The sequence below is a fragment of the Saccopteryx bilineata genome, chromosome 4 (assembly GCF_036850765.1).
Source record: "Saccopteryx bilineata isolate mSacBil1 chromosome 4, mSacBil1_pri_phased_curated, whole genome shotgun sequence".
Taxonomy (NCBI): domain Eukaryota; kingdom Metazoa; phylum Chordata; class Mammalia; order Chiroptera; family Emballonuridae; genus Saccopteryx; species Saccopteryx bilineata.
In genome coordinates, this window is record NC_089493.1 from 124146717 (window position 1) to 124160847 (window position 14131).

Below are 14131 nucleotides of genomic sequence, written 5' to 3' on the forward strand. Positions count from 1 at the left end.
TTTACGGACACACTGTATGTGGCATTCATGGCTCTCTCAGCCAAAAAGGTTCCCGACCCCTGCGTTAGTCTATCAACACCACTCCCAACAATTGTGCTTAAAGCCAAAACTAGTTTTTCTGTAAGCACCATGAATATTGTTTAAAATTTCCAGATAAAAATGAGTCAACAGCCTGATGGTGGTGCAGTAGATAAAGCTTTGACCTGAGACACTAAGGACCCAGGTTCAAAACTGATATCGCTACCTTGTGCCCCCGAGTCAAGGCAAGGCAAGTATAAAAAGCAGTCAATGAACTAAAGTGACACAGCCAGGAGTTGATGCTTCTCATCTCTCCTTCAAAAAAAAAAAAAGTGAAATTTTGTACAAAGGATCTTACTGCATACAATTATTTTGGTTTCATATACTTTTAAAGAACCAGGTAAGTTTGTCATCCCTTCTAAGTGGTTATCTTTCTCTCACCATGGAAGAGTAAACAATTTGTAGTCCCCCCTCATCTGTGATGGTACCTGGAGTCAACCATGGTCAAAAACATTAAATGTATCTAACTGGTGGTAGTGCAGTGAACTGTGTTGACCTGTGATGCTGAGGTACTGATTCAAAACCTGAAGTTGCTGCATTGAGCCCGGCTTGAGCTCCCCAGTTAAGGCAAGTATGAGAAGCATATCAGTGAACTACTAGTGACACAAACACGAGTTGATGCTTATCTCTCCCTTTTCCTCTCCCTCTTGCTCAATACTTTTAAACAGCAATGGATACCCGGAAATGAGTAGTCATTCACATGACCATTATTATAGTATACTACTTTTAGTTCTATTCTTATCACTATTAATCTTTTACTGTGCTTTACACTTGTTTCCATAGGAAAAAAACATAGCATACAGAGTTTAGTACCATTGTGGTCTCAGGAATCCACTGGGAATCTTGGAATATAACTAACAAGTAAGGGAAAACTACTTCCTGCTGGAAAGTATTAAAACCCCTGGATGAAGCTACTCTTGGTGGAAAGAGATGGCCCAGGGGTGCAGGGAGCTAGCTACACAGCTGGAATTCTGCTCGTTTGTTTATTCCAAGAATGAATTTTTTAGAGTTCTTTCTTTTAACATGTTCACTTACATTTATACAATGCTGAAAATGCTTAGACATTTTCACCATTATTTATTCAAAGGAAGGCATACTGAATATTCAAAGTCAAGCCTAAAACTATAGTCAGTGTTAAATTATAAATTAAAAAAAAAAGCCATCTGCAACTTAAGTGCTCTCTTGTATAAAGCATCAAAAAGTTAATACAAGTACTAGTCTTAAGCAGTCACACAAGTCTAAGCCACATTTATTTGCACATGTAATGGGCAACAGATACTCCAAATTCATACAAATTTATAAAACAACAAAGTTAATAATCACTTGGTACACTTGTGTTAATTTGTTTACAGATTCAAGTGTAGATGAACTTCCTTTATTTTGTAAACTTTCATACAATACTTAAGCAAAAATTCTTGAAAACACTTATTGGCATGTTTCAGTTAGAGCCAAAACAAAAGTTAAGACCACCAACAAACTCATAAACCAAGTTTAGAATATATTTTTCTACCTCCTTCCCCTGGAAAGAAGTGATTATTTTAACAGATGTATACGCTTTATCACAAAAGAAACAATGGAGACATATGATGCTTCCATAATTGTGAAAATGGCAACCAAATCATACGGCTTTAATTATCTACCAAATATATGGTGTAAATCTGAAAAATGGGGAAAAGCTTAAGATGAAAATAACAAAGGTAATTAGAAAAAATAGTAAATTATCTTAAGAGCAAACTATACCCCCCACTACCCAAAGCTGCAGATCTGATTTGGACAATGCAAAAATAATTGTCTAAAGTAAATAAAAATGAGGAAGCCTTCAAGACATTCTAATCATCTTCAGTATCTAGTGATAAAAGCTGAAAATGGCATCAAGAGGAATATTATACACGTGTTGAGGACATCCCAAAACGAAAGAAATGCACATTTCTACAAAAGCAACGTATGATAGAGAATTAGAAGAGAACAGACTTAAAGATGTACCTATTTAAAATATACAGATTCTTGCTAGGATATTTAAAAAAGATGACAAGGGATGTTAATCTTTTTTTATTATTATTATTTTTACATATTTTGGAACCTCACATAATTTTGATAAATAATTCTTACAAAATTATGCAAAAAGTACAAGAATGTCTGGTAAACAAACAGTCTGTAATTTTCCAAAAAGATTTCTTTTTACAACATGCAATTCTTAAGGCAGCATCCTCCTTACAAGGAAAGATAATCCTTTTACTCATCAAATCTTCTGCTGCAAAGAATAGGCTAAGAAAGCCTGGCTTCTTCCATTAACGCCTTTTGTCTTTCCTGTCTGATTTTCGGTCTCTTTCACTTCTTGAAGATCTTTTGCCTGATCGACTACTCTCTGATATAGACCTCTTTCTGTCGGACCGGGAATTCTTATCCTTTGATCCTTTCGTATCTCTACTACTGCCACCTTTTGAAGATTTGTGACTCCTTTCTAGTCCTGATGTATCCCTTCGCTTCCGATCCACACTCCTTCTGTGCTTTCTATCTCTATTATGTCCCCGACCCCTACTCCGACTTCTACTCTCACTACTACTAGTAGTGCTGCTGCTACTGTCTCTGCTGCTGCTGCCACTTGTACTGGAGCTGCTACTGGAACTACTTCGACTACTACTACTGCCGCTGCTGGAACTGCTTCCACTGCTACTGCTGGTTGAACTGCTACTAGAACTACTACTGCTGCTGCTCCGACTTCTACTCTTGCTTGTTTTATTTCTAGCTCGACCTCTACTTCTGCTCCTAGTTTTAGTTTTGGATTTGCTCTCTGGGTGTACTGTCAAGGCTGGCTCTGTCACCTCAGTGAGTTTTACAGCTCCTACAGGAAACTCCTTCCTCTCAGATACTAAATACCCTTGCTCCTGAATAACCTGAGATGATGACTGTAAAACAGCTGATGGCAAACTCTCAGGTTGAGAGAGAGGCTGGGGCTGAATTACTAATTGGGAATGAGACTGGGATTGGGGCTGTGGCTGTGGCTGTAGCTGTGGCTGTAGCTGCAACTGAGGCAGGAGCTGGGGCTGAACCATAGGCTCAGGCTGTGGTTCAGATTCTTTCTCTTCTTTGTCCTCAGGCTCATTCTCCATTTCTAGAGCATTAGCATTCTCTTTCGCAGGAGAAAGAGACTTACATTCTTTATCTGGCTCAACTTCAAATTCCATTTCTGGCTCCCTGTTAGTTTCATTTTCTGAAGGTTCTACACTTTCAACTTGATTGGTTTCCATCACTTCCTGCTCAGCAATTACATTTTTGACACTCTCCACCATCTCTAGAACATCCATAACTTCCTCTGGCTGACTATCCTGCTGCTTCTCACTTTCCCTTACCTCAGTTTCCTCTTCCATCTTAACTTCCATTTCCTGTTTCTGTTCCTCCTCCTCCTGTTCTTTCTCTGCATCACTATGAACTGTACTTATTTCCTTTTCCTCTTCCTCTCCTGCTTCCTCTATTTCTACATCATTGTGCTGATTACCTGTCTCCTCCAATTCTTCCTCTCGCTGAGCCACCTTACCCTCTTCTTGTTCCGCCTTCTGTTCTTCATTACGCACCACCTGATGCTCTTTTTCCTTCATTGATTGTCTTCTAGGCCTAGCCTCCATTTTATTTATTTGTTCTGCAAACTCGATGCGTCTACCTTCAAATAAAGCTAAAGAATAAAAATTTACATGTGTAAAATTTACTATGATTAAGAAAATTCAGTCACAATTTGACACTTGGCCACAAATTGTCATTGAGCTTTATCTAAATGTCTTTTTGTAAAGAAACGATGACAAAAAAACTGATTATGACATGAGTAATTAAAAACAGACATAAAATGACAAAGCAACGATCCATTCGCAAGGAAAACTACATACCTAAGTGAACAAAAAGAACGATCTTTTGCTATTTAACTTTATGCTAGTTTAAAAAGAACAAAAACTTCCTTCAAATAATCAGCTTTATAGTATTTCATGCATTAATATTTCTAATCCTAAAAAGAAACAAATCATCTAATCAAGGTCTTAGCAGTGTCTACTCTTCCATGTGTGCTCCCCTTTATATGACGATATTGATGTTCTAGTGTTTACCTTGTCCTGCTTAATTCTTTTTTTTTTTTTTTTTTTTTTGGTATTTTTCTGAAGTTGGAAACGGGGAGGCAGTCAGACAGACTCCTGCATGCACCCAACCGGGATCCACCCGGCCATGTCCATCTGGGGCGATGTTCCACCCATCTGGGGTGTTGCTCTGTTGCATCCAGAGCCATTCTAGCACCTGAGGCAGAGGCCACAGAGCCATCCTCAGCGCCTGGGCCAACTTTGCTCCAATGGAGCCTTGGCTGTGGGAGGGGAAGAGAGAGACAGAGAGGAAAGGGGGGGGGTGGAGAAGCAGATGGGCACTTCTCCTGTATGCCCTGGCCGGGAATCGAACCCGGGACTCCTGCACACCAGGCCGATGCTCTACCACTGAGCCAACCGGCCAGGGCCTGCTTAATTCTTTATATCTGGATACTAAAGAGTTATCAAGCAAAAGCAGTCATGTCAGAGATAAGAAATACACAGGTATTAAGCACCACACTTATAAAACTAAGTTCCTAGTTAAACTCCATGAAACAAATGGTCTTCAATGCAAACACATTAGCATCTTTTAAAAATCAATGACTAGGCTGACCAGGCAGTGGCACAGTGGATAGAGAGCGTTGGACTGGGATGCGGAGGACCCGGTTTCGAGACCCCGAGGTCGCCAGCTTGAGCGTGGGCTCATCTGGTTTGAGCAAAGGGTTACTCGGTCTGCTGAAAGCCCACAGTCAAAGCATATATGAGAAAGCAATCAATGAACAACTAAGGTTTCACAACAAAAAACTAATAATTGATGCTTCTCATCTCTCTCCGTTCCTGTCTGTCTGTCCCTATCTATCCCTCTCTGTAAAAAAAAAAAAAAAAGACTAAACCACAACTCTTACAGGAAACAAATGTGCATCTGTGGAGTTATCACCTTATCCATTAAAAATATTTCAGCCGCCTGACCTGTGGTGGCGCAGTGAATAAAGCGTCAACCTGGAAATGCTGAGGTCGCCAGTTTGAAACCCTGGGCTTGCCTGGTCAAGGCACATATGGGAGTTGATGCTTCCAGTTCCTCCCCTTTCTCTCTCTCTGTCTCTCTCTCCTCTCTCTCCCTCTCTTCTCTAAAATGAATTAAAAAAATAAAATAAAATAAATAAAATAAAAAATTATTTCAGCCCTGGCCGGTTGGCTCAGTGGTAGAGCGTCGGCCTGGCTTGCGGGAGTCCCAGGTTTGATTCCCGGCTGGAGCACACAGGAGAAGTGCCCATCTGCTTCTCCACCCCTCCCCCTCTCCTTCCTCTCTGTCTTTCTCTTCCTCTCCCACAGCCAAGGCTCCACTGGAGCAAAGTTGGCCCCGGGAGCTGAGGATGGTTCCATGGCCTCTGCCTCAGGCACTAAAACGTCTCTGATTGCAGCAGAGCGATGCCCCATACGGGCAGAGCATCGCCCCCTGGTGGGCATGCCGGGTGGATCCCAGTCAGGCACATGTGGGAATTTGCCTGCCTCCCCGATTCCAACTTCAGAAAAATACAAAAAAAAAAAAAAAAAGCCGTTTGGAAACCCTGGGCTTGCCCAGTCAAGGCACATATGGGAGTTGATGCTTCCTGCTCCTCCCCCTTCTCTAAAATGAATCAATAAAATCTTAAAAAATATATATCTTTTTAATAGGTCGCCTCACGTACACTTACCATTCATTTTTCTCTGTGACTCTTCTATTAGTTTTTGAGTAGCTGGACACATTCTTCCAGGAATATAGAACAAATGGGGCTTTGTCTTAGTTCTTATATATTTAATTATCTTGGCATTATGTTCATTCCATTCTTCTTGCTAAACAAAAGGTAAAAGGTTAGTGCTTTTGTAAACATAAACGATCACTCAATCTTAGAATTCCAAAATACTCACCAGCTGCGCAAGCTCAACCTTCTGTTCCAAAAGCCGCAGTTCTGTCTGCTTAGCACGTCTCTCTTCAAATAGTTCTCTCCTCTCATTTTCAACCTGCTTTCTCTCTTCCTCTGCCTGCACTTCAAGTTTTTGTTCAATTTCCTGGCGTCTCTTTTGCTAAAGACAAATAATGAAGTTTAAAATCTTTCTACAGCCTGACCTGTGGTGGCGCAGTGGATAAAGCGTCGACCTGGAAATGCTGAGGTCGCCAGTTCGAAACCCTGGGCTTGCCTGGTCAAGGCACATATGGGAGTTGATGCTTCCAGCTCCTCCCCCCCCGTCTCTCTCTCTCTCTCTCTCTCTCCTCTCTAAAATGAATAAATAAAAAATTAAAAAAAAAAATCTTTCTACAGGCTCTGGCTGGTTGGGTCAGTGGTAGAGCGTTGGCCTGGCGTGCAGGAGTCCCGGGTTCGATTCCCAGTCAGGGCACACAGGAGAAGCGCCCATCTGCTTCTCCACCCCTCCCCCTCTCCTTCCTCTGTTTCTCTCTTCCCCTCCCGCAGCCAAGGCTCCACTGGAGTGAAGTTGGCCTGGGCGCTGAGGATGGCTCCGTGGCCTCTGCCTCAGGTGCTAGAATGGCTCTGATTGTGACAGAGCAACGCCCCCTGGTGGGCGTGCTGGGTAGATCCCGGTCGGGGGCATGGGGGAGTCTGACTGCCTCCCGTTTCCAGCTTCAGGGAAAAAAAAAGAAAAAAAAAAAATCTTTCTACATATCCTGACTATGTGAAACATAATCAATATCAGTTTTCTGCACAGGTTCACATTTGCAATTCAGGGTACTAATTTACTACTTAGCATAAGCATTTGAGACTGACTAAAATTTATTTCAGGAAATGGGTACTGAAGCTTTTTCATGTAAAAAAAAATCTAAATTTTAAAGCCACTAGCCAATAATATCAATTTAACTGTTTCATTTCAACATCATAGTTAGATATAATTATCCACAAAAATGTCTTCATAGGTTTTCAGTTATTCTAAATTTAAAAAAAAAAATTAACAGGGATGATATCCCAATGATGTAACTAGTCATACTCTCTTTCGTCTATTTTAAAAAACTACGCTTACTCTTCACACATTAAAATGCCTTTCAGGCCTGACCTGTGGTAGTGCAGTGGACAGAGAGCATCGACCTGCAATGCTGAGGTCCCCAGTTTGAAACCCCAGGTTTGCCCAGTCAAGGCACATATGGGAAGAAATTACTGTAAGTTTATGCTTCCCACTTTTACTACTCCCCTTTCTTCCCTCCAAAATCAACAAAATCTTTAAAATAAAAAAAAAAAAGGCTTTTAAACCTTTTATATTTTCCAGTGAAGGTAACATGTAAGAGCTGAAATATGTTTATTAACCTCCTATAACTGAATTGCTATCTCCCTTTCCTCTATAAGTTCTCTAAGAAGCAATAACTTGGGTGTTCAACTCCAGACAGTTTTGTACCTTTAGTAAAAGAAAAGCTTCTAGAAAGATGACACAATTGAATGAACTGTGGAGGATAGTCAACATGTATACTTTTGTTTCTACGGTGCTAAGTATTGTTCCTGAGTGTTTAAATAAGTCTAAAAAATTAGAATTAACTAGTAGAAACGAGTTCAATTTCCTTGTTGAAGAAAAAGAACTTTGAGGCCTAAAGAATAAAGGACTTGCCCTAGAACATGAAATGAGACTGCTATAGAGGTGAGGCCAGAGCTTATAAGGGTCCTCCTGAGTCACAGACCACTGTGCTTTGCACTACAATGAAGTTTACTCAATTACTTCAAAGAACCTTATGAAAAAGCCAGTTAATAAGTTAACAACTCCAGAGTCTTATGTTTTTCCTTGACTTCGTTTCAGGTTTGCAACTAAATCTTGAGAGCTTTTAGGCTCTTTCTAAAAATGTAAGCAAGTAAAGAAAACAGAAGAAAAAATGCATCAATACCCTTTCAGTAGCAACAGTGGATTCTTGTTTAAATTTCTGAAGAGTGCCCATCAACAAGCCAAATATTCGCCGGTTCCTAAAAAACAAGGGCAAAAAGTCAATTTTAATAAAATTTACTTCATTTAAACCTGTCATTTCCTAAAAAAGAAACATACTATAGGTACTTGGACAACTGCCTTAATTTTCTTAAAACTGCATCATTTGACAGGAGTCCCCGGCCCCCAGAAGTCACAAAAGATACCTTTGCTTTCCCTTTTCATCCATATTTTGATCCTGGATAAGGTCTCGCCGTGTGCGTTCTTTGGAGGTAGCTACAACTGAAGACTGCAAAGCTGGCTGCAAGAGAAAAGAAAATCCCAGTAATTTAACAGGAATATCGGTGGTACTCCTTAAAGTATTGTTAAGATGAAAGTACCATCTTCACCCTCTAAGAGGTTTTTTAAATCTCAATTACCTTTTTAACATCATCATCCTCTGGGTCGCTTTCTTGGCGTGATTCTCTCCGTGTCCGACGCTCCCCACCCAGCCTGTCATAGGAAAAGTAATTTAAATGACCACTACAGAATCTGATTTAAGTACATATGTAGTAAAAGACTAAAATCACTATTTTCTCAATCTTATTTGTTCATGACCTTTATTTTAGTAGTATTTGCAAAGACCTGAATTTTGATGGGTACTGTGTGTGTCTGTGACCAAAAGTAACCTCACAGCATAGTCTGATCATAAATTCCTATCTGGGCAGGCCATGCAGGCTGTCATGTCTCTGGTCTATAGCTTCCTTAGCTCTGCCCATTGCTCCTAAGCCTCTAGGCTAACAGCTTTGGAATGTCACAGTAATTCTCCTTTCCAGACCCCTTGAAAGCACAACCACAGGAACCACAGTGCAAGACCACAGAAGCCCTTATTATTGTTATTTTATTCTCACATAACCTCTCTGTGTGCTGTACATATTAATTAACTAACCTGTATCCATCAATGTAAAGGAAGTGTGTGTTTCTCCATTTTGCTTTTCATCCAATTTAGAGATAGCCCTGCTTTGCTTTCTCCAGCCTCCTTAATCTACCATCAGTGGATACCTGTAACCCCCCTTATATCTCCACCTTATGCTAACACACTGCTCACAAAAATTAGGGGATCAAGGAATGTGCAGATAGTACAGTACTTTCAGACTTTTGTATAGTGCATTTTCACCAATGAAATAAAAGTTGGTTTTGCATAACTGAACTCTTTCTTTGATTTGTCGTTTCCTTTTCTGATGTTCTTTTTTTTTTACAGAGACAGTGTTAGAGAGAGGGACAGACAGACAGGAACAGAGAAATGAAAAGCATCAATCGTTAGCTTTTTGTTGCGCATTGAGACACCTTAGTTGTTCACTGATTGCTTTCTCATATGTGCCTTGACCATGGGCCTTCAGCAGACTGAGGAACCTCTTGCTCAAGCCAGCGACCTTGGGTCCAAGCTGGTGAGCTTTTGCTCAAACCAGATGAGCCTGCGCTTAAGCTGGCAACCTCGGGATCTTGAACCTGGGTCCTTGGCATCCCAGTCCGACACTCTATCCACTGCGCCACCGCCTGGTCAGGCATGATGTTCTTACTTAATAAAAAAATCAAATATGTTTTTTATTGCTTCATAATCATTTTTGAAATATCCCCTAATTTTTTTTTTTTTTACAGTTTTGTTTTGTTTTTTGTACTCCTCCGAAGCTGGAAACGGGGAGAGACAGCCAGACAGACTCCCGCATGCGCCCGACCGAGATCCACCCGGCACGCCCACCAGGGGCGAAGCTTTGCCCACCAGGGGGCGATGCTCTGCCCCTCCGGGGCGCAGCTCTGCCGAGACCAGAGCCCCTCCAGCGCCTGGGGCAGAGGCCAAGGAGCCATCCCCAGGGCCCGGGCCATCCCTGCTCCAACGGAGCCCCGGCCGCGGGAGGGGAAGAGAGAGAGAGGAAGGAGGGTGGGGGGTGGAGAAGCAAATGGGCGCTTCTCCTATGTGCCCTGGCCGGGAATCAAACCCAGGACTTCTGCATGCCAGGCCAACGCTCTACCACTGAGCCAACCGGCCAGGGCCTATCCCCTAATTTTTATGAGCAGTATATATTAAACAAGCTGCAAAACTGCCATTCTCCAATCTGCTGAGATTTTGCTTCCAGACACATACTCAAATTTTTGGTTCAAATACTCTTATAAACCTTTTCTATAGGCTGGACAGTATTTCATCAATAAAACAATAATTATTAAACATTTACATTTGTATACTACATCAGAAAATATAACGTTACAAGTATGCCTTCAGAATCTTTTTTTTTTAACATACCTACTAACTGCCCCTTCAAGGTCTCTCTGCTTGGCTGGGGGTCCTCCTCCACTATCTGAGAATCCACGCCTATGATTAAAAAAAGCACTTAAAACTTAAGATACATCATGTTTTCACTTAGCAAGAGAATTTAAATTTTTAAATATCCTCCCAATCAACGCAATCTTAAATAGGCATTCACTCCAACATGCTTTTAAACCATTAAAAAAAAAACTCACAAGAAGAAATTAAATTTACACAAAATTGGTACAGTTAATATATTCTTCAATCTCCATGTTTGCACGTAAATGAGGTTCCATGATAACTACGCAGAAAGTATGGCTGATTACAGCTTTCAACGTAAACATTTCTAACGCTGGTTCTACCAAGAATTTTGTTTAAAATGACAAATAATTTAATATAAAAAGCACCAAAGCACCAGTAGTCTTAGCATCTGAAAATCCTAAGGAAATCTTACCTCAGCAATAAACTACCACGTCCTCTACCTCCACCAGGACCAGAAAGGGCCAGCAATCTGGCTTGGATGGGCCTACAAGACATTTACAAATCAGTGCCAAAAATCATAACAAGACACATATAATGTATTTCAATCACGAGTGCGGTTCGTCTCAGGGAGAATATAACTCGAGAAGTTTCAAAGAGAGAGATTAAACCCACGTGTTTGAAAAAGAATAGGAAGCGCTATTTTATATCACTTCCTTTTTTCAAGACCAGTTATCTATCACACAGATCATATTGACCTCGATGCCACTACACAGTAACAAGCTTGGGTCAGTTCCTAATTTCGCCAAGCCCAAGGAAGCTACACTTCGGCACGATCGTGGGGGCGGGACAGCGAGACGCGTCCGGGAGGCTCTCAGGGCCAGCCCGAGCCGGGTGGTCCTGGGCGAGGGCAAGGGCTTTGTGCCACAGCTCTGGGCCCGCAGAGCCAAAGGCGGGAATCGGCAGGCTCGGCCTTCCCACAAGCGTGGCAGCCACCCGGCACAGCCAGGTCCCGCTCTCCTTCCTCACGCACCCAAGCACGCGGACCTTCGGCGGGCGCTCGGGAGACGCCCTAGCTCATCCCAGACCGATTCTAGCGCAGCCCCCGACAACAGGCCTCGAGGTTACAGCTTTCTCCTAGCTGGCTGCCCTCCCCGCCCCCAACTAACCCTGGCTTGATAGCTGCCTCTCGGAGCCGACATTTCTTATTCGGCCCTTACCTCACGTCATTCGGATCCCGCCCGGTGAGCTTGCGAATATTCTCATCCACGTTCTTTAGGCTCTCTTTGGCCTTTTCCAGCTGTTCCTGCAAAGTTCTCACCGCGACCGCCATCTTCTCTCTGCAGCAGGCTTCGACACTGCTCCACGGGCCGCGCCTGGCTGTGTCGCGCCTCCAGACGCGAGAGAACGGACAGCTGGGCTCAGCCAATGACGATAGTGGTTGTTTTCGGCCTCAACCACTCAGCAACCGGAAGGGGGAGAATCGGCTGGCTTTTGTGACTCTCGGCCAATGAAAAGTCCGTCAGGCTGTCTCTCCCACCCCAATTAGCTGCGGGTGGCTAGTCTCCGCTTCTGGCGCAGACCCGGGGCGGGTTTTTGAGTCCTTGGGTCCTTGGAGACACAGGCTCGTGGGATTGCTCTCCTGGAGGGGAACGGGAAGTTTTGCAGCCCCTTTAATTTGTGATATGGCATGCTTTACGCCATTTTAGCTACCTGATTACATCAAAGTGAGCCAGAGACTAGTCTGTCCACCCACTCCCCGTCGTGACTAGATTAAGAAAGGGTGGGGCCGTTCTGTTGGAGCGCATGTCCAGAGGGGCGGGGGGGGAAGCTTCTCTGGATTCGGTTAAACCAAAATGAGAAGGGGGGGGGGGGGGGGTCTGAGCAGGCGGTGGCGCAGTGGATAGAGCGTTGGACTGGGATGCGGAGGACTCAGGTTCGAGACCCGAGGACGCCAGCTTGAGCATGAGCTCATCTGGTTTGAGCAAAAGCCCCCCAGCTTGAACCCAAGGTCGCTGGCTCCAGCAAGGGGTTACTTGGTCTGCTGAAGGCTCGCGGTCAAGGCACATATGAGCTTGAAAGCAATCAATGAACAACTAAGGTATTGCAACGTGCAATGAAAAACCAATGATTGATTCTTCTCATCTCTCTGTTCCTGTCTGCCTCTCTCTGACTCACTCTGTCTCTGTAAAAAATAAATAAATAAAAAAGAACTAAAGAGAAAAAAAAAATGAGAAGAGGGGGATAAAGAATGAAAAACAGGAAAAGCTATTAATCTTAATAGCTAACAGTTATTATTGGGGCACCGTGTGAGACGCTTTACGTGCCTTATGCCTCTCAAAACCTTGAATAAAATGCCTGGTTTTTTCTGATAGGGAAATTGAGTCTGTGGGTACGGACTAGGTCTTGCCAGCCTAGAATCACAATCAGATCAGACTCTGTGGAAGGCTGTACTAGGAGAGAAAAGCAACGATGAAACATGAGGCAGGCATTAGACCTGGCCCAAAGATGGTCAGATTAAGATGGGGTCGAGGGAGCAGAAGCATTGTTGATTGTGTGTGTGGGGGGGGGAATTGTTGTCCAACTTCTGGTTATGCTCTGCCTGCACTGCCATTAAAAATATATTTGCAGCCTGACCTGTGGTGGCGCAGTGGATAGAGCGTCGACCTGGAACGCTGAGGTCGCTGGTTTGAAACCCTGGGCTTGCCTGGTCAGGGCGCATGTGGGAGTTGATGCTTCCTGCTCCTCCCTCTTCTCTCTCTCTCTCTCTCTCTCTCTCCCTCTCTCCTCTCTAAAATGAATAAATAAATAAAATAAAAAATCTTAAAATATATATATATATTTGCAAATTATACCTCAGAAAGCGTCTTCTCACAGAAAATATTATAAATAACATTTGGATTCCCATTTTCCATCTGTCAGCCAGGCATCCTCCTGGCACCAAGCATTAGCAACCCAACTGTATTTCATTCCAGCACCATTTTAATTCACCAAACATTTAAATGCTCCTCTGATGTATGAGCAGTAAACTAGGCTCTGAGGATAAATCCTACAGCAAGATAGCTGTGGTTCCTGTTTCTCTAGAGTATATAAACTCGCCAGGAAGCAATGATCATTCTCGTACTCATTCAACAAATATTTAGTGAGCTCCTATTATGTGCTATCCCAAGAACTTGGTTACAACAGTATACAATAAAGATCTCTGCCTGACCTGTGGTGGCGCAGTGGATAAAGCGTCAACCTGGAAATGCTGAGGTCCCCGGTTTGAAACCCTGGGCTTGCCTGCTCAAGGCACATATGGGAGTTGATGCTTCCAGCTCCTCTCCCCCTTCTCTCTCTCTGTCTCTCCTCTCTCTCTCTTTCTCTGTCTCTCCCTCTTCTCTGTAAAAAATGAATAAACAAAACAAACAAACAAACTCTGACCTGAAGGAGTTTAGGAGCAGAAAGAGTGTGGAGAAAGGACAAACATCAGTAAATTGTGTAGCATGTTAGTGAAAGAGAAGAATATGCTTCCCCCAAATGTGCCAGTTTGGCATATGAATTATTTTGAGCTGAATGAAATTAAGACCCAAAAGACTAAAAAAAAAAAACCTTTTAGCTCTCCCTACCTGCCTAAAATAATTTAGTTAGGGCACTTGGCCTAGAAAGAGAGATATAACTAGAGTTAATTTTTTTTTTACAAACAGGAACAGAGAGAAATGAGAAGCACCAATCATTAGTTTTTCGTTGCGACACCTTAGTTGTTCATTGATTGCTTTCTCATATGTGCCTTGACCGTGGGCCTTCAGCAGACTGAGTAACCCCTTGCTCAAGCCAGCGACCTTGGGTCCAAGCTGGTGAG

The 14131-nt window shown here is 42.8% G+C and overlaps 1 protein-coding gene across 1 annotated transcript; it reads right to left on the reverse strand.

Annotated features, from left to right (window-relative positions):
- Window positions 1-1437: 1437 nt before the first annotated feature.
- PNN (pinin, desmosome associated protein) lies at window positions 1438-11686 on the reverse strand. Its single transcript, XM_066277892.1, has 9 exons — window positions 11511-11686; window positions 10766-10837; window positions 10309-10377; window positions 8450-8522; window positions 8237-8331; window positions 7996-8071; window positions 6045-6200; window positions 5831-5969; window positions 1438-3748 (listed from the first exon to the last, which is right to left on the reverse strand). The coding sequence occupies exons 1-9, from the start codon at window positions 11621-11623 to the stop codon at window positions 2367-2369; spliced, it is 2175 nt and encodes a 724-aa protein (XP_066133989.1). The 5' UTR covers window positions 11624-11686; the 3' UTR covers window positions 1438-2366.
- Window positions 11687-14131: the final 2445 nt, after the last annotated feature.

Excerpts from the sequence above, each read along its gene's own strand:
- PNN (XM_066277892.1), bottom strand. The coding sequence starts at position 11,623 with ATGGCGGTCGCGGTGAGAACTTTGCAGGAACAGCTGGAAAAGGCCAAA. Across the intron at positions 10,378-10,765 it reads CGTGGTAGTTTATTGCTGAG|GCGTGGATTCTCAGATAGTG; the intron begins GTAAGATTTCCT and ends TTTTAATCATAG. Across the intron at positions 8,332-8,449 it reads AGGATGATGATGTTAAAAAG|CCAGCTTTGCAGTCTTCAGT; the intron begins GTAATTGAGATT and ends TTTCTCTTGCAG.